The following is a 26,898-nucleotide window of genomic DNA, read 5'->3' as shown; positions in this document are numbered from 1 at the left end:
ATCTAATCAACTAACTTCCATTTCCAATGTAGAGATTTGAGCGATAGACAGCTACAGATTAAAAACAAAAACTACACACATTATATATATATATATATATATATATATATATATATATATATATATATATATATATATATATATATATAAAAAATGAGAAGAATTGGCACTCACCAGGTAGCTGACAAGAAAATTGGTTTTTAATTACCCATCTTGAGGGAGAAAGTGCATAGAGCCATAAAGTGCAATAGTCATAGTCTACGTTTCGGTCCTATGTAGGACCTTCTTCAGGACATCACAGCAGACATGTTTCAGCTTGAAAACCAAAGACAGCTGAAACATGTCTGCTGTGATGTCCTGAAGAAGGTCCTACATAGGACCGAAACGTAGACTATGACTATTGCACTTTATGGCTCTATGCACTTTCTCCCTCAAGATGGGTAATTAAAAACCAATTTTCTTGTCAGCTACCTGGTGAGTGCCAATTCTTCTCATTTTTTATATTTCATGGGCTGTTTTGTCCTTAATTGAGCACCCCCAAGTTGATTCTGGTGCTGCAAGTGCGGACACTCTGTATGATTATATATATATATATATATATATATATTTATATACCTATATCTATGTTACAAGCAATGGCTGTTCTGCAGCAACGTCTGGGCCATGAACCACACACAGTGGACTACTGGAAGAAGATCTCATGGACCGATAAATCAAATTTCTAAACCTTTGGTTCATTACGCTGAGTTTCTGTATGTCATTGAGTAGGCGAAAGTTTGGTTCCTCAAAAGAAGACATGCAGAATGTTGTCAGTCAGTATGTCGACACCAATATGTTAGCATGTTCTGAATGTCAACACTCTGACTGATGACATGGACATTAAGTTGATGGTCAAAATGTCGACATACATTTTTTTTGCATATAATCCTTACGCTGAACCTAACCCCAATCCTAAATGTAACCCTAAACTTAAAAATACAACTGTACTGTAATGTTGACATTCTGGTGTCGATATGTTAAATGCCACTATTATGAACATGTCGTCATTTTGGCCATGTCAACACTTGTGAATGTCAACATTTTTAAACGTCGACCTAATATCCGTGTTGACAAACTGGTGTTGAAATTCTGACCGTATACCAGTTCCTTAGTATGTGGGGTTTATTTATTAAGGGGCCTCTTGCAAAAGTCCCCTCCTCCCCGCATGTTTAATCACAAAATATAAAAGGACAATGCTTTTAATAGCAGAACACCACATATTTTGTAACTAAAAGCATTATCTTTTACATTTCAGGCTTAAACACGCAGGGAAGCAGAAGGTTTTACAACCTGTCACTTATTAAATAAACCCCTTAGAAACCATCTGTCAGACAAGGAGGAAGAAGCATAATGGTCTGGTGTTCTTTTGCTGGATCAGCAACTTGCAAGGAGTGACTGTCACCCTGAACCAAAAGGGCTAACAAAGCATTTTACATCTAATATGTATTTTTATCTATAATTCTTTGTTTTATGTTTTAATTTCAGAGTACAATGAGACATTAAACTGCGTTAATTAAAAACTGGAAAAATAATGGTGTTATAAATTTTTTAACAGTAATGTAAATGTTGGAACTATATTTTTATTCTTTATAATACATTAAGTGCTGATCAATAAAGTCTACATAGATTGGTATGAATAATGAGGGGGCTGGATACCGGATGCTGGCACTCTGGATCCCGGACTTCAGAATCCCGACACCGGCATCCCCAAAGGGTTAGGATACAGACACCTGCAGGTAAGTATTCTAACCCTACCCGTAGCCCCCACCCCGCAGCCTAAACCTAACCCTAACCCTCCCCACCGCAGCCTAAACCAACCCCCCCCTTCCTCGCAGCGTAACCCTCCCCCTAGTGTCTAACGCTAATACTTCCCCTAACCCTAATACTGACCGTCGGGATGCCGGCGGTCAGGATGTTGGCGGTCGGGATGCTGGGGCCAGGATTCTGACTGTTGGTCAGGATTCCGGCGTCGGCATTCTGAGCGCCGGCAACCCAAAATCCGGGATATAAACTACATCTCCAATGTGGGCCCCGAGATAAGTTCTAGAGAAAGATAACTGATTCTAGTGAGTAATGGTGCATACACACGTAGCGATATAAATGAACGATTTGAATAATAACAATATCGTTAATATCGTTATCATTTGAAACGTTCATTTTTTTGGTCCCTACCAACTCACCAACGACCAGCGATGCACGGCCACCTAAGGACGATAGCGATATCGTCCATCGGCTCTGCATACAGGCCAACCTGTAACCTGTTACTATAGGGACCGACGAGCGTCGATCGCGGGTCGCTATAGTTGTCAGTGAGTGGGTGGTGTGCTGGATGATCGATATCGATCATCCAGCACACCAGGGAGGGTACAGGACGATCAGCCAGTGATATCGTATTGCTGGCTGATCGCTATGTGTGTACGCATCATTACTTGCATCTCAACTTATCTTTTCTCCAAAATTGAAGACACGCATCAAAATTAATTATTACTGTGAGTTAGCTGATGTATATTTTAGGCAGTATCTTTTCTGTCTGGATGGGCAATCGTTAGCTTTTCAATTCCAATATATTTTTAACTTAATTCTAAAATACTTTGATACATACGCGTACTGGTTATCATTTTGTTACATTGTACATTCCTACCTAATGGGATTTTCATACTAATGAGATATCATTATCTTATCTTTTTCATTGACTATAACTTGGTACATGGTACTCAATTTACACCATCAGAATCTATTTGTTTCAATTTAATGATAATTAGTCATTCATTTGACAATTAGCCATTCATATATTATTGGACGGAACGAGAAGGTTGAGCGCTACAACATACTTTTTTATTCATGTTTAATATATATAGGTGGGGATACCTATAAGTTGTTAGCAGCTTACCTCCTTTAAAGAGCTCAGTGCGCAGGATCATTTTGTTTCTTTAATTCTAAACTAGCTAGAACAAATTTGCAGACATACTATACCATAAAGCAATTCTTCAAGTACCTTATAATTTAACAAGCAACTTCCTGTTTTAAAAAAGGAGGTGAATCAGTCTGGGACATATGCATATAATTCTCAGTTGAACATGTGTTTCCCGTCGGTGCACATACAATATGAGGATCTTCTTACGACAAACCACAGAATGCTAGAAGGCACACTTATCTCTTCCAGGTTTTTGGGAGTTACAAGATTAAGATTTAAGCAACTATGGTAAGCAGTTAGTCACTGACTAAGAAGTGTAGTTACTAAGCAGTGTTAGGAGACAGAGTGAAAAGTGATAAGAAAGTGATAAGGGGTCAGCCAATCAGCTCCCAACTGCCATCTCACAGGCTGTGTTTGAAAAATGACAGTTGGGAGCTGATTGGCTGGCACCTTATCATTTTCTTATCACTTTTCACTCTGTCTCCTAACACTGCTTAGTAAATAGACCCCTCAAGCTTTTACATTAGTAGAAATAAAATGAAAAACAAAAAATAAATAAATACAGTATAATAAATGTCCCACATATATATATTACAAACAGTTTATACATTATATATATATATATATATATATATATATAATGCAAAAACACTTAGAAATAGGCAGCACTTTCAATGCACCGCAAGTGGGGTCCCATGCATATTGATGTAAGCTGTTAGATTTTATTGCAGAGATGTTTTTAAAGCAATTTTCAAACTATTATGCACTAAGAGGCATCTGGCCAATTTGTTCAGTGCTTTGGGTACAAGGGTTTCATTCCAGGATCGATTTCTATATTAAAAATCTACATATGGCTGAATTAATTGAATGAATAATACAAAATTCAATCCAATTTAGCTGGCTCCGGGGTCTTAAATGTGTTCATATTACAATCGGCTGATTTGGTCTTGGTCTTGTTGAAAGTCTCATCCACCAAAGTGAAGGTGCCCACACACATAGCGATATTTTACACGATCTGGCCGATTCTGACACATTGGAACGACAGATCGTGTAAAATATGGCCAAATCCTGAGTAAATTGTGAGTCCCCACTCACGATCTTGATGCGATGCGCGTCCCCGCTTGTCGCACATCGCATCTTCAGATCTGCTGTGCAATAGGGCAGATCTAACAATCTAGGACCCGATGCACTGTGAACGTCTGACTGCAGGAGAGATCGTATGAAGATTGGACACCAAATCGTGTCGAGATCGTGTGCTGAGCTGCCGAGGAGAGTTTCAAGGGAAATCGTACACAAATCATACAAATCGGCTGTTCATGGGCAGATCGGTATGTGTGTGGGCACCTTGAGTCACCTCTGATGGAGCCGTGGGTGGTGCCATGGGGAAACGCGTCAGTTACTTGCCGCTGCATTTGTTGCTGTGCTATTGGAGCAGGTGAACCACTCTCACAAGAATAAGAGAACCGTGCCAATCGAAGGCTACAATTACACTTCTCTCCACCGCTCTTCAAAGCCAACAGCTCTATATTCAGTGCACACTACTGCTGACTACCACTGACTGCTCACCATTCAATGCCCACTAATTCCAGCAATTGCTGGGAAACAGACATCGCTGTGCAAGGTATCGATCATGAATGCCTAGCCGTGACCGGCGGCTACATACCCATAGGGGACCATAACCACTGCAAAGGGTTCTCTTTGCTACTGGGACTCCCGCTTGCTTTAAATTACCACTCACTGGTAATTTATTCTTTATTCTCTATTTACTGGGTGGGATACAGTGAGCTCACTACCAGAGTGTTGGACTTAAAGTATTAGGGTGGACATTGCTCTGAATAGCTAGCGTGATTGCTCACATATCCAGCCATTTTTAACTACCTATGCTTCTAATATTTATTTATTACCAGTTATTTATATAGCGCACACATATTCTGCAGTGCTTTACAGATAATTTTTGGCCATTCACATCAGTCTCTGCCCCAGTGGAGCTTACAATCTATATTCCCTAACACACTCTCACACACATGCACACTACACTAGGGTTAATTTTTGCTGGGAGCCAATTAACCTACCAGTATATTTTTGGAGTGTGGGAGGAAACCGGAGTACCTGGAGGAAACCCATGCAAGCATAGGGAAAATATACTCCGCACAGTTAGGGCCGTGGTGGGAATTGAACCCATGACCTGTATTGTGTTTGACCCACAGGTCTACATAATTTGTAAACCCAATAAGGTATTAGCAATCTATATGTCCCAGCGCTGTGCTGTTATTTTCATGATGACAAAAAGACACAAGATATGAATTGATACTTTCTCTTGGGTTGGTCAACTTTTATTAGTGTAATCTAATCACTTATTTAGTGTAATCTAATAATAAAACATTAAAACACATCTACTGAGACTTAGTGATAGGCATAGTCGTAGACCATGGGGATAGTTCTATGGTGCCTAAGGGCTCACATCATGCTATGTTACTAACATCTGGAATTTGTCAAATGACGTCTTCATTGCTGGAATTCCTGGAAAAAAATGAGACTACATGATGACCCTGCTTCCTTATGTTTTCATTGGCAAGCTAAATGGAAGGTTTTCACGTCACACTTGAAATATCAAGTGCAGGCTATTGGAGACCAATTCATACTAGATACATCTGTTACATTCCTTCTTCTACATATGCTCACTATATAAATGCCATGGCATGGATATGTAAATGTTCCATTTCCAAGAGTCATATTGTATCAATTTAGATCCAGAATTATGCTGGATGGCATCAGTAGTTTTCCATGTGGCCTGTACACAAATAATGCATCAATTCCAACAGTTGTGATAGTTGTCAGACACGGTGATGGTAAGAGAGGAGAGAAAGTACTCTGGCATATAGTAGCATTATGAGTAGTGGAGGATTAGACCTATAGGCTGCAGAGCTGCAGCCCCCTCAGTAAAATCCGTCACCCCAGTGAGTGTTCCTGGCACTGGCAGCGGCTTCCTATTGGAAATGCTATCAACTAATCACAGCCAGACAGGCGGTTCCAGGGGAGGTGTCCCCACCCCCTTCCCCCGGGACTGAGAGCCCAGACCGTGATTAGCAGAGAGAGCACTTCTTTCCTCTGTCATGCAACTGTTATGCAACAATGAAAAAGTAGATGAAAGGAGGGTTACTCGGTGTGTGGGGTTTATATACTAAATGGCGGCTTGTAAAATCCACTGTTTCCTGGGGTGGTTGAGCCCAAAATGTAAAAGAGCAATGCTTATAATAGCCAAATACCCTATGTTTTGCTATTAAAAGCATAGCCCTATTTAATTATGGGCTTAAACACCTCAACAAGTGTCTTAGTAAATAAACGAGAGAGGAGACGCAGGTAGCCAAATAAGATGCATCAAGCCTTCTAATGAGGACAAATGGCAAAGTTGCCTATAGAATTCTTTAAAATGACAACTAAACGATGATTGGTTTACTAAGAGCAACTTCTCCACCTTTACAATTTAAGGTTTGATACATCTCCCCCCAAATTACATATACATAGACTTTGAAAAATGCCATTACATTTTGTGCCAGAAAAGTATATAAAGCTCTGCTTCACTTTGCAAATGTGATGCATTACCAAAATCTCTGGATCAGAAGTTCACACCTACAGTATGGGAAAATGAACCTCATTGACCACTGTGGGGTATCCCCGCAGCTGCGTCTTGTTGTGGTGCTGCGGGGTAGATAATATGCAAATGCTAGTTTTAGCCTTTTCCTTATGGACTAGCGTGCGTCAGAATTGGCAAGCTTGAGATGCCTACTGTTAATGCCCATGCATGCTGCACCGCCGCCGGTGGTTCTGAACAATGGACCACCAGCGCACCATCGTGTGCACCACCAACACTTGCACCAGCCCTCTGACAAGTGCTATATCTCCAGCTGAACATGGCCTCTGTGCCTGTGTCTTAGAACTCAGCAGCTTTCACTGATACGCCCACTACACTCCCATAACGCACCTATGAGCTTTTTTTGGCGTTCTCGTCAGGCCAACACCCAGTCACCACCCAGGAAAGCCCATGGTTTTCCATCACAAGTGTTAATACCAGCGGTCCCATACATAAAAACTAATTTGTGCGTACACACAGGGTAACACATGCAAATAATCATGGTAACAGATTATTTTGCGCATGCACAGAAGCAAATAAATGCTCAACTATTTGTACATTGACGTTGCATGCGCTTAGGAGGCACCTCTGAGCCAGGCCCTGTATGCGTTGGATGTTTTACCCCAGACATTTGTACATTTGTTGTGGCAAAATAATCATGTGCTTGAAAGCGGGGAAAAAAAGGGAATACTTCCAACAGTTGTTGGAAAGGTTCTCGTTCTCTTTGACAAACTACAAATTATGTTATGATAAATAAATATTGTTTCGCTTGGTCTGTTCTGCTATTGTCTTAGGGGGTTGTCTGCACATACAGCAACAAGCAGAATGACATCAAAGAATTAGTTGTAGGAATTTTTTTTTCTATTTTAGGTAGGCCCGAAACCTGGTTATTATTACTAGTAATAAAGAAACGGGCATAGCATGTCTGAAAGCAAATGCACATATTTATTCAATATTAATGTTATAGTCCAAATTTTTATAGAAGACTGGGAACAGGCTGTCAATAGGAATATGAATAGTGGGATTAGCCACCCACTGTATTAAAACATCTAAACTACCATTGTACTGGAAAAATAATTATAATGAATAATGAAAATGAGAATAAGCAAAAAATAATTGGAAACACCCCTCTTTGTGCTATTTTCATTTCATAGAAAGTTCTAAATCAACCAGTCAGTTTTTGTTATAGGCCTGCTTGCCTACCAAAATGCATTCGCCTCCCGAATTAAGATGGGAGCTCCCACAACCCCGCAATGTATATGCAATCCCCCTGTTTCCCCCACTGCCCAGGCAGAGAATCCCGACTGCTCTTACACGATGGAGGCTGGGCCCGGGCTTGAATACATGGGGCAGGGAGTCCGTTTGCTATGGAGCCTGGAGATGCCTCCCAGGTGAGCCCCCTGCACAGAGCTGAATCACAGGCCAATCACAGACTGCTGGGAGAGACTGATGTTCCCAGCATTCTCAGGCTGCTCAGCCATAACGGAGGACAGATGGAGGAGGAGCTGATGCCGAACTCACTGAGGAGCTGTGTGAGTGTTTCAGAGCTCACTGTAGCTCCAGAGAAATCTATGATGTAAGTGCTGCAGGAGAGTAGAGAGGATCTATTAATGAGAATGTGTGTGCGTGTATGTGGGGGCAGGCTTGCCTACCCTCCCGATTTGGTCGGGAGCCTCCCGAATATCGGGTGCCGCTCCAGACCCCCCGGAAAGGCAGGCAAGCCTCCCAGCTGCCGCCTGCTCCCCCGACTACAACTAGAGGGCGGCCCAATGATGCGATTCGTGCTAAATCGCGTCATCGTGGCTCTGCCCCCCGCTTCACAATGCCTTTATTTTCGGCAGAGCCCATGCAGAGTCAGTGCCCGGCCACGGCCCCCGCTGTGTGCAGGCATTCAGCTCCCTCCCGGAAGGAGGGAGCTTAATGTCGGCAACTATGGTGGTGGGGGTTCTATTAATGTGAATGTGTGTGTGAGGGGGGTATAGTAAGATGAGTTATTATATGATCATTTGTGCCTGTGAGCACAACAAATGTCATCTGAAATGCTGTGTCGTCATCTATATATTATATCATAAATTGGAGGTTGAAGCATTTTAATTAGAATGGTTGCGGAGGAGCATGTTCTTACTTTGTCCACATTTCCTCTTGCAAGGCCCCCTTATGCCCCTGTCTCCATATGGAAATGTACTGACACCAATTTTCCTCCATGTGAGCAATACAGAATATTTTGGTGACTTACAGTGTCATGTGTCAAGTGTTTACATTAAGTCATTGTAATTTCATTTGGTCTAGAACACAATTAGCAATAGTTACGCCCACAGGTGGATCTAGACACGCCTTTTACGCGGTGCTGGCCACGCCCTTACTACCGTAAATGATCTCTCTGAAACTACTTTTCAAAAGTAGGCAAGTATGTTAATAGGACAGTTTTATTAGTAAATAAAACAAATAAACCAAAAGTCAATACTCCACCTGTTCCGGCCTGTGATTTTCTGTCTACTTGGTAACAAAAATGCAATGTCTAATGTAGTGGATTCAAAATATACATAATCAACATGTCTCCATTGTAATTAGAACTTTTTGACCCAGCTCAGCTGCCATTTAATCATTGACATGATACACTGGGTGTTCTATTTACTGATATATAGGAGAAGAGATTGATAAAATGACCTAATACATCTTTCTTGTAACTGCATGTCTATATAATCCATAATGTAGCTGATAAATAGATCAATCTACTAAAGGGAAAAGATAATTTATCTGGACTCCTTCCTATCTATTAAAATTCCTAATCAGTAAATATAGGAAATATACCTAAAATTTGAGAATTTTGCATAATCCCCCTGGCTCCCGCATGAGTGGATGGTCCTCCCACATCCTGCCAATTTCCTATCAAAGCGTGCAATTGGGAAGATTGATGCCTCAAATCAAACATCCTTGGGGAGTGGGAGTGGCGAAAATATAATGTTATTCTATGATCTGCAACATTTGGTCCCACCCCCTATTCACTGACATGCGATTCACACATCCTGCTGGGAGTAACTGTAGGTGAGATGTATCAAGCCTTGTAGGGAGATAAAGTGTATGGAGATAAAGTGTATGGAGATAAAGGGGTTTATGTAATAGGGTGAGAGTTTAGAAAATGTGAGAGTTTAGCAGTAAACTCTCACATTGGTTGAGTTTTATCTTCAAAATGGGAAAACATCTGAATGAGATTTTAAATCGCGAGAGTTTTTTAAGTCTAAAAAAACATGCAAGTTCACTCTGTTACTTTGTTTTTGGACTCTATTACATTGGCAAAGTTTAAAAAGTGTCAGAAACTCTCACTTTTCTAAACTCTCACCCTATTACATTTGGCCCTTGGAGAGAGATAAAGTGGAGAGATATAAAGTGCCAACCAATCAGCTCCTAACTGTCATTTTTCAAACACAGCCTTGAAAGTGACAGTTAGGAGCTGTTTGGCTGGTACTTTATCTCTCTCCAAGGGGTCTATTTACTAAGCTTTGTTAGTAGATAAAGTGAACGGTTATAAGGTAAAAGCCAATCAGCTCCTAACTGCCTGAGAGATGACAGTTAGGAGCCGATTGGCTAGTAACTTATCACCGTTCACTTTATCTCCTAACACAAATTAGTAAATAGACCCCCAAGGCTTAGTACATCTCCCCCAAAGTACCAACAAATCAGTTTCTAACTGTAAAGTGACAGTTAGAAGCTGATTGGCTAGTACTTTATCTCTTTCCAACATTTGATAAATTGGAGAGAGATAAAGTGGTGAAGTTGCCTAAAGCAACCGATCAGCTCGTAATGTGGGCCATACATCAGCTCCGCAATTCCCCGCGACGCCGATCCTAATCGCCGATGGTGGGCATCGAAGATCGGTAATCCATAGGGGAATCGGGGAAATTTGCGATGATAAAAATCCCTGATTTGCCGATCCTGATAATTTTTGGTCAGATTCTGCAAATCAGAAAAATCCAACATGTTGGATTTCCCCAATCCCCCGACTCAGTCACCAATGTATGGGCCCATAACTGTCATTTATCTACCAGTCTATGAGATGACAGTTAGAAGCTGATAGGTTGTTATAGTGCAATTTCTACCTGTATGATACATCTCCCCCTAATAATTCATGCTTTTTGCCACTAATTCAAAATAATAACAACCACCTTAGACACAAAATGATTGATAATACAACTGTTATTTCTTTATTTTTAAATGTAAGAACCAATGTACAGATTTGACTTTACTGAACTGAACTTTCCCTTCTAAAGGTGCGTAAGCGCTGGGCGATCAGGAAAGACTGTATGATTACGACATCATAATCGTACAGTCGTTCTTGATCCCCTGTAGTGCCTACACTGAATGATCAGTCGCATCGCTGGTTGTTTCCATCATTTGGGTGCACGATTTGTGCACGATTACTGAGCGATTGCACGATTACGATGTCGTAATAGTGCAATCGCTCAGTAATATCGCCCAGTGTGTACGCACCATAAGAAATGTAAATTTGTGCCCAAACTTTTCTATAAATAAACTACAAATAATTATCAAAACTTCCTCTATCATTACTAAATCTTCCTATATATAAAATTCATTGGCCTGTTTGTTTGTTGGTATGTTTGTTTGTCTGTATGTCCAGTTATGCATTCAGACACCCCATGCACCGATTTGGATGAAACCAATGCGAGGCGGTCCAGTTGAATACTGGACAGGTTTTACGGGGGCTAGGGTCCCGGTCAGACCAACCGTTTGTGTATACTGGAACTTTGACCCAGGGAGCCTGTTCACTGGCCAGAATTTTGACCCAGGGATCCTGTTCTGAGCCTTCCACTGGATGGATTTGGACAAAAACTTCACAGAGTGGTAACACTGGATCCCAGAAGACATACTAGGGGGGTTGAGGTCCCAGTCGGTCCTCCCATTTGGGCAGAAGTTTTACCCAGGGATGCTACGCAGAACTTTGACCCTGTCCTGGGCCTTCTGCTAGATGGATTTGGATGAAAACTTCACAGAGGGGCGACAATTGGTCTGGGATGCCTATTGGAATGTTTGGGGTCCCGGTCGGACCTCACAGCAGAGTGCGCTGGGCAGAACTTTGACCCAGCGAGCCTGTTCTGGGTCATCACATAATTTAGACAAATAATAACATACATAATTTAGACAAAATCTTCACAGAGTGGTAAAATTGGGTCCCAGAAGACATACAAGGGGGTTAGGGTCCTGGTCAGACCTTCATTGGTGTAAACTCTGCAGAACTTTGACTTGGGGATGCTGGGCAGAACTTTGACCCTGGGAGCCTATTCTAGGCCTTCCACTGGATGGATTTGGATGATAACTTCACAGAAGGGTGGCAATTGGTCTGGGATACCTAATGGAGTGGTTGGGGTCCCAGTCTGACTTCACAAAAGAGTGCATCGGGCAGAACTTTAACCCAGGGAACCTGTCCTGGGCCTTCCACTGGATGGATTTGAACGACATCACATATTAAAACTTAATAACTTGTAGATTTAAACTCAGGCAACGCCAGGTACTTCAGCTAGTTATATTTATTATTTATTTTCTACCAGTTATTTTTACAGCGCACACATATTCCACAGCGCTTTACAGAGAAAATATTTGTCCATTCACATCAGCCCCTGCCCCAGTGAAGCTTACAATCTATGGGCCTGATTCAGAGGCGCACGCTATTTGCGTGCGCTCGCTCTGAATCAGGGCGTCCCTTTTCTTTTTGACCGGCCTCCAGGCCGCTCGCACAGCTGTGGATGACCACCCATAGCATGTGAGTGCGGACTGGCGATGGTCGCGATTATCGTGACCATCGGGCTTGCGAGGAGACTCTGTGGTAGGGTCTCAGGTCTCGCAAGCCCGAGTGGACTTCCTGCTCTAATAGAGCAGGAAGTCCACTACTGACATCACTAGTGATGTCAGTAGGGGCCGCCCACAAACGGCAGGCCTCACCTCTATGGGGTGACTTCAAGTGTGTTGCGCATCGACGGCCACTAGATGGCGCCCCCGGCGGAGCAATTAAATTGTTGCTCCATTCAGGCACGCACAGCCGCCAGCACTGACATTTCCACTCACAGCCCTATGAGCTGCCGAACTGAAATTAGCGAAAAGTGACCCATTTCAGCCCTCAAATTGGACTTTTCGCGGGCGCCACAATGTCCCGTCATTTTGACGGGCTGCTAACTAGTTTCCATTATAAAGTTTTATCTCCTACACTCCAATATTTATTGTTGGTACAATTAGGGCCTGATTCAGAGCCAAACTCTCTGACCAGAGCGCTCGCTCTGAATCAGTGCCCTCCTCCATGAAAATGGAGCGGCCTCCTGGCCGCTCGCATAGCTGTGGGTGACTACCCACAGCATATGCGAGCGTCCATGATAATGGTCGCGATGGTCTTGACCATCGCGATCATTGGGCTTTGCAACGGAGACCCAGCGGTAGGGTCTCGCTGCCGCAAGCCCTGGAGTGATTTTGGCTCTATCAGAGCCAAAATCACTCCCACTGACATCACTAGTGATGTCAGTGGGGCCGGCTTCAGACGGTAGGCGTTCCCATGGGAATGCCTCCATCTGGCAGGCACGCCCCCGGCACGCCCGCCAAAGGGGGCGTGCTGTCAATCAACATTGACAGCACACCCCCTTTGGTGCGAGACGTGGAGCGATGGAGAGCCAGTCGCTCGCCCGGTCTCGCGCATGCGCACGACGGAGCTCCCTCCGTCGTGCGCATGTGCAGTGGGGGAACATCGGCCCACTTGCGAGCGTCCTGTGCTCGCGAGTGGGTCTGAATGACCCCCTTAGTTCCAACAACAGAAGTTCAGAACTTTCGGTCTTCTCAAATCATGACAAGAAACTCAAATAATAAACAATGTGTTCTCACCCATAAAAGGTATGCTTCATATAACCAATCCTCTTGCCAAGTGTAACCAATTCTCCCTGCTTGACAGGGGCACCTTCCAGCAGCACAATCCCCACTTTCCTGAGAGTGCACAGCCACTGGAGAGCAGTCTGGTCACAGTGGAGAACATCTTCATAGGACATTGTTGGTATTTTCAGATCACTGCCCCAGTATTGATGTTCTGCAAAGACAGCACCCAGTTATTAACATGATGTGTCTGCACACATACTCAGCAAGCAATTAATTTAGGGAAGCAATTATTATTAGATGTCTAAGAAGAGAGACAGAATACTGAATGTGAGCCTGAGGGCAGTTAAACCCCCGTTTAATCATGTGGTATTGCCCCTTTAAGGATACTATTGGTTGGTGACTGTCATTTTGTGTAGCCTATGGTATTAATAGATGGGGTTTATTGTAATTTTCAGGTTTTGTCAGGCACCTTATCTGTCTCTTTGTACCAGACTTCTCCCACCCTGTTTTGTTTGTTTGTGGTTGGTACTATTGAGGTGGCGGTAAAGCATGGCAGTGTTTTTGCTGTTGTTTTATTTTTATTTGTTTTGGGTGCGCTCTCTTCACAAGTGTTAGTTTATGACAATTGTCCCTTTTTTACCAACTTTAACACAAACCCTGTTGTAAGTTGGTAAATCTGGTTTGAGTCACAATGGAGGGTACCAGGAATCATCAACCTTTAGGGGGTGTTTATTATTTTTCTACCTTGACACCAAGTAATAAAAAGATATTGTACAAAATAACTGATCATTGAATTTGTGTCTTGAGGGTTGCCTTGGGTGTCATGCGGTGCTTCTGAGGCTGTTGTGACACAAAACTTCTCAAAGGATAAGCTTGATAGAAACTTCTAAATGGTATGCCCTCTGAGTTACCACATCCTCGTCACACATCTGTAAAGGGTTATGGTGCATACACACGGTCAGATTTTTCTTCAGATCTGAACGATAACGATTTTAAAAATCATTCAATCGTTCATATCTGAAGGAAAATCTGACATATCTGTCAGATCTGTCAGATGAACGATTTGAATGATGCGCGTTCCCAATGGTCAGATAACGATATCTGACATCTGATGTGTTTGCAGTCAGACTTGGACGATTCCATTCATTTTAATGCAGTCAAAATTTGTTCAAATCGTTCAAATCGTTCATCTGACAGATCTGACAAATCTGACTGTGTGTATACTCCATAAAACGTTTACAGATGTGTTGATGCATAACCAGGCTTGCCAGCTTGCCCTTGCATAGTGAAACTGAGAGCCCAGGGTAGGGTGGTTCCAAGCCAGGTTCATCTGTAAAAATTTATGCATCTTCTGATTTAGAACTGACTGTACATGCGTCTGAATCACAAGACGTGTGTGTGTCGCATCTTGTGTGGAGACTAACGTCATGTAGGCATTTCTGGGCAGCAAGAATCAAGACGCATAGAGTGGCTGTTTCTGATGGGAGTGGAATGGGAATGTTGTGAGAGCATATGTATATTCTCGATTCTAAGTCACGCCTACAGGAAGGGGCTGGAGCAAGTGCCGATACTAATGATGATGCTCGCATCTGCAGATGCTAGCACAGTGGGCAGTATTCTGTTATCACAGAGGCTTATTGCCTCCTGAGTAAATATGTTGTTCCTTTAGGGCTCATTGCCCATTGCTATATATGCCCATATGTCCCTTCATGGCAGAGCAATGCCATATGTCCCTACAAGAAAACCCTTCTCTTAATGACAGTCAAGATCAGTCAAATATGGCTGGGATGCTTATCTGCATTGCTCATATTTATCACAGAGGCTCAACACAGTCTTTTAAATTCTCCCTCATTCAGAGTCATTAGCACATTCCTCACTGAAACACCTATAGCCCATGCAAACCCAACAGGCCCCAATTAGTAGAACTATTTGGGTCCTCTGCTCGGAAAAAAATCTCTGTGGATTCTAACTGCCGCTGCCACATGTTACTGTCATTTCTACAAACCAGGAGAGCTTCAATAGTAAATTAAGGGTATTAGGTAACTGTTGGTACAGCTGCATAGGCCACAGAGGCAGCATTTGTCTTACATGGGATACACAGGGTGGTGAAAAATAGTGAAAGACCTAATATTGAAATAAATGAAGGTTTATAACTGTAGGGGTATATCTCCTAACTGCTATGGGCAACATCTCCACTTATAAAAACTCTCACTTTAGTATATATACCTCTTACAGTTTATAATGCAATAACAAATTAATTTGTCTAAACTTTAGACTCTAAAGACTCTGGCCCTGATTCAGAGGTGCTCGCTATTTGTGAGCGCTCGCTCTGAATGAGGGCGGGCTGTTTTTTTTTTACCCTGGCCTCCAGGCCGCCCTCATTCAGAGCGAGCGCTCACAAATAGCGATCACCTCTGAATCAGGGCCAGAGTCTTTAGAGTCCAAAGACTCTAAAGAGTCTAAAGACCAATAGCACTACCTTTACTTCTTTCATAACCAAAGAAAGGTTTGATGTCACCAGCTTTTTGAATTGTAGGTCACAATATGTTATCTACGTCATACAGTGCAGATGTGGAGTACAATATGTAGGTAGAACTACACGTAGTCTTTACATCAGACTTTTGGAGCATAGACGTAATGTTTTGAAGGGCTGTATGACACACAGCCTTTCACAGAATGTTCACAATTGCTCCAAGAATGTCACCACTACTGATAAAAATATGGCTATTATGGCCAGTCAATCACTTTGCGAATAAATCCTCATTATCCTCATTTATTATATAATAAATCCCATTATCAGCTATTGCTAATTTGCAACATATTAACAGGACACAATTCAAGTAATCAGTGGTTATCAATTGACTATTTTTTAACAAACTTTATTTGTTGGTTTTTAACACCACTTGCAATTGCATTTTTATTTCATATATTGTTTCAATCTTTTTTATTTTTATAGTGATCGATCATTTATTGCCATAACAATTTTTTCTTTTTTATATGTTCATCATCTTATGTATTTATTATTTATAACTGTATGTACATACATCTGGACTCTGAGACTGATATCCATATGAATTGTATTATCCTTTAATAATTGTTGGATACTGTCTATCACTCCATGCTTATAATTACTTTTTCATTTATTTATATATAGTTAATCTCAATGTCATAATAAATATTACTTCATCTTCAATTCCTATCTGCGCTCCCTATCTTTTATTTATCTGCTCTAATAGAGCAGGAAGTTCACTACTGACATCACGTGTGATGTCAGTAGGGCCGCCCACAAACGGCCGGCGTTCCTTCGGGAACGCCTCCGTCTGTGCAGCCACCCCACTGACCCACCTACAAAACATCGACAACCGCCCTGTCTTGTAGCGTGCCCCGGAGCGAGTGATTTCTCACTCACTCCGGGGCTCGCGCGTGCGCACTGCCCGGCTATGTGCTTTCGAGCGGGTGTGAATCAGACTCTCTATTCATCATCACCTAATTTCTACAAAAGCAGGTGAAATTAACATTTTCACCTGCAATTGTAGAAATTAAGTTATCGGGCCATTCATCAAGAAGGTAAAGCAGGAGATATCTTTGATATCTACTGCTTACCTGAATGGCCCGCTGTCTCCATACACTTGTATGGGGACAGATTCATCAAGCTCCGAAAATATAATTTTCGGAGCTTGATTGAGGGAGCATTCGCTATCTTCAGATGGCGAGTGCTCCCACCACCCATTCCTTCCCTATGGGAAGGAGCCTGGGCGCAAAACGGGATTCTTTCGTATAACTGCGCCCCTGTCCGGCACACTCCGCTGGATATCAAGGCTCTTAGGTCACGCATACGCACTTGTCTCACTGCTCCAAAAGGGTTTATAGAAGTGGAGTTGTTGCCGATAGCAACCAATCTAATTCTGCTTAAGATTTATCTAGCACCTTCTAGAAGATAATAGCTAAAATCTGATTGGTTGCTTTGGACAACATCTTTACACTTTAGTAAATATACCCCTAATGCCTGAAAAGGAGAGCATTATTTATGCTGACTTATAAATTTGGCCAGCCTACATTCTTGATTTAGTTAATCTGTATTAATATTATGCTTTTACATCCAACTTTTTATGGTAAAAGCTGCATCATTGGACAGGTTTTTTATTACATATAATTGGAGTCTCCGCATGCAAACAATTATATTCTGTATTTAAAAAAAAATAAAATAAAAAAAAAGAAGTAACCATGTGTTGATGTTGATTATTTACATTTTCTTGGTAGAGAACTGCTGTTACTTGGAATATACTTTATGATACAAGGCAGTGGTATAAAGCCTACATGTTTATTTTAAAAGCTTGCAATACCTCATATGTTTGGTTGTAATAACTGCAACTTGGGAGAACTTCCTCAGACACTGATAAATCAGTGGCAGACATCTGTGAATATTTCAGAGCATATGAGCAATAACTCAGGATGGTTCACACATGCTAGTGTCACTCATAAAATAAGCCCATTCATTACAAGAAAATGTATCTGGTAGCAATCTTTTGCAATTATTATGAGCACTGCAGCAGATTGTAGTTTTAGGATTACTCACTGAGGTTGAAAATAAGAATGAATTTGGAAATACAGTATGTACAGTCCTGTAGCATGGAGCATATGTGCCAATGCCAGCACCCCACCCCCTCCCATCACACTTGAAGTAATTAAGTCACACAATAAGCACTAATAACAGGAAGATGGGTGCTGGGCGTACTCCTTGAAGTGTAGGGCCGCTATAGGCACTCTGCAAGCTAGTCAAGTGGAGGGGGTACTAATTACTCTGGCTTGTTGCAGAGGCTTGGATCACCCCCACCCCCCCAACCACCCTTTCCCCACACACACACACACACCAATCCAAGGTGTCCATCAGTGCTCAAGGCACGCCCCCCATACTCATATGCATGCCTCTATTAGCTCTCTTTCTGTGCAGCTTACTGCCCATGGTGTGGCCCCACCCCCAGCTCTGCAAGCAGTGTCTGACTATACAGAAGCAAGGCTGAGCTGTTGCTACCTCATCTCTCATCTCCCTGCAGTCACAGGGAGCTCCACAAAGCTGGTGAGTGTTAACTATAAAAATGATAACAAAAAACAAAGAAGATTTTTAAGTTATAAATATCTTCTTTGTATTATTCTAATCATTTTTATATCAAATCTCAGGAGTATGCCTACCATGACTGCACATCCCTGGTCCACGCTCTCTACAGCCCTGGATAAGAGTGCCATTGGTGAAGAGCCCTCAGCCCTGCACCCTGGGTGGCGGTGACCTTCAAAACTAAAATCATCATGCACAACATTTGTGCCCTTAAAACGTAACATTGCTTGCTGTTGCTTTTACCTATATATAACTGACTGCACATAAATAGATATGCCTTGTGAGTTCTTTACAATGATACAATAAATATGTTTTTATTGTTATTATGCTATTATGCTGTATTGTTGCTCCTCTGTGAGGTTGAGGAACAAACAAGAGAATGACCACAGTCAGTATGTGATTGCTGTATACTGTACACTGTGCAGACACAGGGACGCTCCAGAGCACAAATGAGGATATTTATGAAGCTGGTGAATAGGAACACTGTGTTGTTTCTCATTGCAACCAATTATATTATTTCTAGCTACCATTTATTTTATAAGAGAGTTTAAAAAATGAAAGCAGTAGTTTTTATAAATGTTTATTTATGCCAATGCCTCCTAATAGAGAGCTTGTCAGCACGGATGGGGCACATCAGGATTGTTGTTTTACTAGCTAACATGATTATATCATACCTGCCGACTTTCAGCTCCCTCCTTCCGGGAGGGAGCTGTCCGGCTTCCATGGCGGGGGACATGTCACGACAGAAAGGGGGTGTGGTGCTGCGATGATGCAGCATTGGGGGGGAGCATGGGGCGTGACCGCGCCATCGTGGCTCGGCCCTCTTCACATTGCCGATAGTAACAGCATTGTGAAGCAGGGGGTGGGGCCAAGAATCGCCTCACCACCACCCCCCCCCCCCTGCTGCAGTGGTTTCTAGTGTTACTGTCTGGAGGGGGAGGGGGCAGCACCTGATTTTCGTGAGGCTCTCAGCCAAATCGGGAGGGTAGGCAAGCATGGATTATATTAAATAATAAATGTTAGGTCCCTGTATTGTAGCCTTTGTAGGACTGGACAATAACTGAGAATATTTGAAAATCATTTCTAGGGACACTCTATTGCTGACCATGTACAATGTATGGGCCTGATTCAGACATGTACGTTAATGCCACCGCTGCTGCAAATTTGTGCGAAAATAAGCAAATATCGCAGCCACCGGGATTTGTATTGAGACGCCCATCGGCAGATCCAAATCACGGTGTACAGAGACGCAACAACAGTCGCAGATCAGTCAATTATCGGCGTTCTGAGTAACCCTAGGGATACTCAGAATGGGCGCAAGAATGGAGACGCTGAAGCCATTTTTACTGCGTACAGGATCACAGTCAGAGGCTGAGACACTTCCCCGAAAAAGATCACAACACGCCTGCATTTCACTCGCCATCCCCTCCCCGTTGCCGCCCACAAACAGTCCCTGCTAGTCAATCACTTTGCGAATAAATCCTCACTGCAACATTGGTATTAAAACATGAAGCATCCGCAGTGTGACTTACGCACATGCACAGATCACTGATAATCGCGCGGCTGCATAAAAATTGGCATTGGGTCCATCTCTGAATCATGCCCTTTGCCAGCCACATGTGGTGCAATGTCAGTTATCCTTTGTTGTATACATTTACCATTATGACATGTTCCTGAGCATGGATTATGATGTAATTGTCTACATTTTAAATATGCTCGATTAAGTAATATTAATTTAAAGAGTCAAGAAAATAAGAACAGTGATAATTTCCTCTTGTACACAGAGCATACTGTACATTCGGTCACAGAAATTTTAAGAGACAGATCTTTCAAACCATGGGTCTGGCAATCAGTTACAGTTGGCAGCTATGCCAGTCTTGTACTAGCACCGGATAGAAGCATGAGTGTGACTTCCAAGGCACACTAACACTGTTTTTCCATTTTGTACTTATTTAATAAAAACTGTTGACAGATCTGTAACATTACATAACATTTGTATGACTTTACTTAACTTTTACAAGGGTGTTAAATGTAGGCTTGCCGAGAGCCATAGGGGCTTATGTAACTGTCTGTGAGAAGCAGACACAGGAATGATTCCATTCAGTCCGTCTGTATTTTATAAGAAGGACGCATTTAAAACATAAATGCCTACTCTCCCAGAAGTACCGGGAGGCTCCCGATTTTTCGGGTAACCCCCCTGCACCCCCGATAAAGTAGGCATTTCTCCTGCATTCCTGCCCACTTCCTAGTGAAGTGGGCAGAAGGTGGAGAATTTCTGCGGCAATTGCGGGTCCTCATGTAGGGGGCGGGGCTTAATGGCGCGATTCTGCATGAATCGCGTCATTTGGCTCTGTCCCTATTTAAATCTGCGCGAATCATGGCAATTTACTGCGAGGGGCGGGGTCATGTCCCGCCCCCCCATTGCAACACAGCTGCTTTTCCTCCCGGTCTTCTCCTGGGGAGGAGAAAAAAATAGTCGGCAAGTATGATTTAAAAGGCAAAACCAACCAGTGTTTGTCTCTGCTCCTGTGTTTTTCCCAAACCCTCCCCCCTGGCATCTTTATTTTAGTGCAATTATCCATTCACAATGCAACCATTTAGGGGAGTGTACTATCAACATATTGTGGCACACAGAGCCATAGGACACTTCTGGCAAATGCCTGGCAGTAGGGTTACCCCCTTTCATTTATAGATCCCAAGACAGGGGGTGTGGCAAGGAGGCATGGTTAGGAGAGTGGCCAAAATGGCAGCAGGGCTACAACAATTATATCTGACTAACTTCTGGCCATGTTCTTACCACTCTAATAAAGAGCCCGCTGATGTCCCTTTATGGGGATATTTAATTCAATGAGATGTGCCATGGTGATGCCCGACTGCACACATATAATTATGGTAGAAGTTTTCCCTTGCTCCTCTATGGCGAGTGAGGGAAAACTCAGCGGGCACAATGTCTGGGATTTGAATTCACACACTACTATAAATTGCTAAATGTATTGCCAAATCCTTTATTAAGAATGTATGAATTAGAAACACAGTATGGGAGTGGAAATAGCATAAAACAAAACAATTTTCCCAGACGTGGCAAAAAAACTAACAATTAAGTAAAAAGTGTCTGAAAGGAGAGTGGCTTGCAATATTCATTAATGGGATCTCTCAGCCATAAAGCTGTGAAATAATTATTACAAGTAAAAATGAATTTAGTGTAATTCAATTAAGTATTTTTGAGATAGACAAGCAAATATTTACACCAATGAGACTCCATTTAGAGAGAGCAGAAGAACAGGCCAGGTAATATAATGATGACAATGACATTACCTCAGTGAGTATATGGCACAGCAGCAGCAAAGCAATCCAAAGGAGGACAACCAGAACCAGAAGTGAGTGGAAAACAAGGATGGCAATCAGGAAAAAGGTCAAAACAAATAGAAAGCAATAGCAAGCAGTGTCGCAGGAGCATGCCGCAGAGAAATACATCATCAGCAGTAAGCCACAGAAACCTGGGGAAACTCGAACAGCTCCCAAGGTAATTGCAGTATTTTTTGCAATGGCTGGTCCAGGACAATATACAAGAATTCCCCAGCGCACCAGTGAGAGATCAATCCACAGTGCCACACCGATTAGAAACACTGATCTGATAAACAGCAGGAGTTAGATCAGAGGGCAGGCAGGATAGAACCGGAGTGGAGACTGTCCAGCACCAGAAGGGATGATGCTGTAGCCGGGAGGAAAGGGCAGAGGCCACTGCTGACAACTGCAGGTAAGCCAGTCCAGAAGGTCTGGCACCAAGGCAGGAGGGTTTTACCAGGCATTGGAGCTGACCAGGAGACATGCAGCGGGCAGGCAGAGGTGGGCAGAGGCAGAGCTGCATGGAGGCCTTGATTTTTGGACATCACCTGTACAGGATGAGCAAACCTCTGGACTCCAGACAGATTTTGCCATTTCCGGACTGTCCGGAGGATTCCCGGACTGGTGGTAACCCCACTTGGCTGTCAGTGTTCATCTGCTCCAGTTGTTAATAGTGGTGTGCACTACTGCACAGACTCCATGCTTAAAGTACCTTCAGGGAGGCTTCACTCCCTGGTCACAGACTGCCACTGAGCTTAGTGCTGCGAATGCACTGCACAGTGGGAGATGGATGTCTACCACTTAGCTCTGAGAGACCTGCAATTATCCTGCAATTGCCGCTGTTCCAGCATCCTGCACCACTACCTGCAAGCTATATACAGTCAATGGCTGGTGAGCTTTATTGCACCCTGCTGTGCTCAAGCTCCGCTCCATCATAACCAGTGTATTACAGTGAGTACGGCTGTACATCACATATCTCATGTCTGTAGTGATAGGGCATTCTGCTGGCGTGTACATAACTTTGCCATATCACCACACCTGTACACACGCATTTCCAAACTCGGAGAACCTTGCTGGAGCTGAAAACCCAAATGGGGCTGCTCTGCGATTGCGCCATCCCACAAACCAGTTAAGCCCCTTGTCCAGACGGCAAAATTCAGCTTCAACAACACTACTGTATAACAATATAGAATAATTACTGTACAGGAAAATATGTGCTTTATATGCTTCATGTTTGACTGTACCCAGCTCTTACTCCATCTGTGCCAGGCTCCATCTCCAATTTCCATTTTTTTTTTCCTTAAACAAAATACAACCATAGTGTTCACCAAGTTTAATTCTCTCTTTGATTGCCTGGTATATATGGTACCTATCGACTTTGGTACATTTGCATATTTTATCCATTCCATCGTGGAAATCTGTGTATTAAACAAAATGGAAAATCGGTGTTATGAAGGCATAGTAGAGCCAGTCCTCTTTGTGCTAATGCTGGTAATTAATCTAGAATAACACTGATTTGCTGAGATGTTCGTGCAGGAGAATGATAGCTCTGTCTTGTTTAGGTGACGTTATGGATGTTTTTTCGTCATTTCATAAATGAAAGAATTTGAGGACGGTCGATGAACCGCAGATTCCGACACCTCATACTGCTTTGAAGCTTTTTGGAAAGTATGAACTTGTGATTACGTGTTGTCTGCGTATTTCACAATGTCTGGGCTTTTTTTATTGTATCTCAGATGCTTAAATTCAAGACAAGGCAAGTACAAACTAGGATGACATAGTAGAACCAGCAGACACACACATTCTGATGACAACTGACAAGGTATATATAGGCCTGCAGGCTCCTACATTCGTCATTTCCTGACTACAATGAAATGAGTCTCTGCACTTGAGGTACAACCCCCTAGACAGCTGGCCATTGTAATCCTCACACAATATTCATCATTGTTAAATTGTTAACAATGATGCTGTAGCTAACAAATAGGCCAAAGTAATAGGAATAAATTGTTGTTAAACCATCAAATGTACAATGCAGACACACATTAAATGGAACAGATGTCTTGTAAAGCAGTAATGAAGAGAAAGCGAATTAACTGCATAATGTAGGGACAACTGTACTGTATGTTCAAGCTGAGGACATCTACACAGTTCTGGCATTCACCCAGAAGTATAGTGGTATTTTATGCATTAAATGATTTAATCAAAGCATTAAAAGGCAATCTGAGGCATATGATTATGAAATATACTGCATGGTTTCATGGAGGATTGGTCATGCTTAACAAATGCCATCAGTATTTATGATGAGGCAAGTTTCAAATCAGATCTTGGTAGTGCAATAGCTGTGATAGATTTTATTTTTCATTAGGCATATTTAGTTTTTACAAAACCGCTCAGTACATTTCCATATAACATAACTGTCTGAAACATAATATAAGATTACTATGTACTGTACATGAGTCGAGAACTGGCTGATGGATAGCAAATGGTAATTATAAATGGAACCAATTTAGACTGGGAAAAAACTTAGTGATAGTGTGCCACAGAACCTAATATTGGGCTCCATCATGTTCAAATTTTATTTAATTCATTTTGGAGATGTACTCAAATACACAGATATTGAGATGCAAATATATTCAGGAATAGTAGTTGACATAAAGCTGAGTATTATTAGACACAGGACCATAGCAGGTCTAGAGAAGCCAAGTAGCTGGATTCCAGGTGCAACCTAAGTCTATGCCACAGAACACTTCTCCATGCAGGTGACGTTCCAGGTGCTCCATACACAGGGTATCTCTGAGCATGGGCGCCGAGGGGGGGGGGGGAAAGCGGGTACAGTTTACCCAGGCCCGGGCTAGCTAGAGGGGCCCGGCAGGGCCCGGGTCCAGCGTCACCCCCCCCTTCCTCCCTCACAGCAGCTCAGCACACAGGTTATGCTGGGCTGCAGTGTGAGACTGCTTGCGGCTGCTGCAGCAGCCAGAGCAGTCTCCTATGGCTGTGGGAGGGAGCGATCACACTGATGGTGTCTCCTGCTCGTCCTTGCGCCATGAGTGAAACCACCCGTCACAATCCCCTCCCTGTGCCGTATATACACAGTTCTAGGCAGTGGCTGCAAAGATCCTTGGATACATAAGAAGGGGAAATAAAGCTTGTGGTGCAGAGGTAATCAACTAAGCAGTGGCTTCACTGTCTGCTTAGTAAACAAAGAGGTAAATGTACTGGGAATGCAAATACTGCTGACTGAATGTCGCTCCTGCTTTGCCAATTATCTTAGCTAAGCAGGAAGCATTTAGCGCGGCATGTACTAATAAACCTTGTGCCGCTGATTGGCTCTGGCTCCTGACAGTTCCCACGTGGGTTGGTCAGTGAGTCAGGAGCCGGAGCCAATCAGCAGCCACTCTACAGTTAGCATCCGCCGATTGGCTGTCGGCTCCTGACAGCTCACACTGATCAGTCATGAGCCAGGTAGCGGTGTATGTGGTCACACACATACACCTTTACAGTAAGTATATGGATCGGGTTACGTTTTTTTATTTTGCCAAGACCCCTGGATGTTACGGAGACCAGCACAAGGATGGAGGTGAGTATAGGATCTTTATTCCAGGTACTTCAAATGGATTCTACTAAAGAAGGGGACCGACCAGCTGACTGCTGGTAAGTATGTGTGAGTGAGAGAGATAGGTGTGTAATAAAGTTTTACTTTAGACGGTGTGTGTGTACTGTGTTTTTTTAACTATTTATTTTACAGTGTGGGTATGGGTGCCGGCCGCCTGCTGGCACTTGTAGTTCCACAAGTGCCAAAGGGTAAGCATGCTGGCACCTGTGGTTCCACTGTAAATTACAACAGTTTAGAACTATATACCACAATATTACCCCCGTACCAACCGCTCCAGGGGTGCGAGGAATAGCTCCGGCCTTCAGGCTAAGCCTGAGGTTTTGAGAGAGGGGGGCCCTTTCTTGGGTGTTACCCACCTCCCCTGAGATCCCCGGTTCGGCTGACCGACTTGGGGTGTTAATACTTTGGCCCTGGAGACATGGTGATACGGTCTCCTGGCTGTGGCATTACACACCGATCTATTTGGGTCCAGTGCTGGTTTTAAATATAGGGGGACCCATACACAGTTCCCCCCCTTGTATTTAAAACCAGCACTGGCCCTGCAGCCAGGTGCTGGTTCCTAAATTACGGGGGAACCCTACTCATTTTGTTCCCAGTAATTTTAGGAACCAGGACTGGCTAAGCAGTTCGGGGCTGGTTATGCTTTTGAGGGGACCCTACGTAATTTTTTTTAAGTTTTAACCCTTGTTTAATAGGTAGACCACACAAGCAGCCTTCACATATCTCACTGATGTATGCAGGCTGCTAGCTCGGGAGAGATTTGCAGAGAGAAAACACTGCAATCTCGGGTGAGTAATCTCATCTAAACTTGCTTCACCATTGGCCAACTCACTTTCAGCTAAACTCACTTCTTAGTAAATTTGTGAGATTAAAAACGGGGAAAATCACCCGAGTTTCGGCGATGCAAATCGAGTTTACAAAAAAAAAAAAACTCGATCAGACTCGATTCTTAGTAAATTTATCCTGTGTCTAAGGCAGAAGTTCCCAAACTCAGGGGGTCATTCAGACCCGGTCGTTAGCGCCGATGCGCTCGGACCGAGTCGATGGCCCCCCACAGAGCATGCGCACGACGGCGCCGTCGCCGTCGTGCGCATGCGTGAGACCCGATATGACCGACAGCGCCGTTCGTAGCGGGTCTCGATCCAAAGGGGGCGAGCTGTCGATGTTGATTGACAGCTCGCCCCGTTTGGAAGGCGGGCGGGGGGGGTGGCAGCCCAAATGGGGGCGTTCCTATGGGAACGCCTACCGTTTGGGGGCGGCCCCCACTGACATCACTAGTGATGTCAGTGGAGAGCTTCCGGCTCAGACAGAGCCAGAAGCTCCCCAGGGCTTACGACAAGAGAGACCCTACCCTAGGGTCTCGTCGTAAGCCCCGA

At 43.2% G+C, this 26,898-nt stretch overlaps 1 protein-coding gene across 2 annotated transcripts in view; it reads right to left on the bottom strand.

Annotated features, from left to right (window-relative positions):
* BBOX1 (gamma-butyrobetaine hydroxylase 1) overlaps positions 1-26,898 on the bottom strand; it is a 166,235-nt gene that overhangs the window by 56,661 nt on the left and 82,676 nt on the right. For both annotated transcript variants that reach the window (XM_088470465.1, XM_088470464.1), the window contains exon 4: positions 13,464-13,662. In XM_088470465.1, coding sequence (XP_088326591.1) covers positions 13,464-13,662 — 199 coding nt within the window. The remainder of the gene's footprint in view (positions 1-13,463; positions 13,663-26,898) is intronic.

Source organism: Taudactylus pleione, unplaced genomic scaffold (assembly GCF_031769625.1).
Source record: "Taudactylus pleione unplaced genomic scaffold, aTauple2 ptg000100l, whole genome shotgun sequence".
NCBI lineage: Eukaryota > Metazoa > Chordata > Amphibia > Anura > Myobatrachidae > Taudactylus > Taudactylus pleione.
Note: the sequence above shows the minus strand (reverse complement) of the source record. Positions and strands in the feature narration are given on the sequence as shown.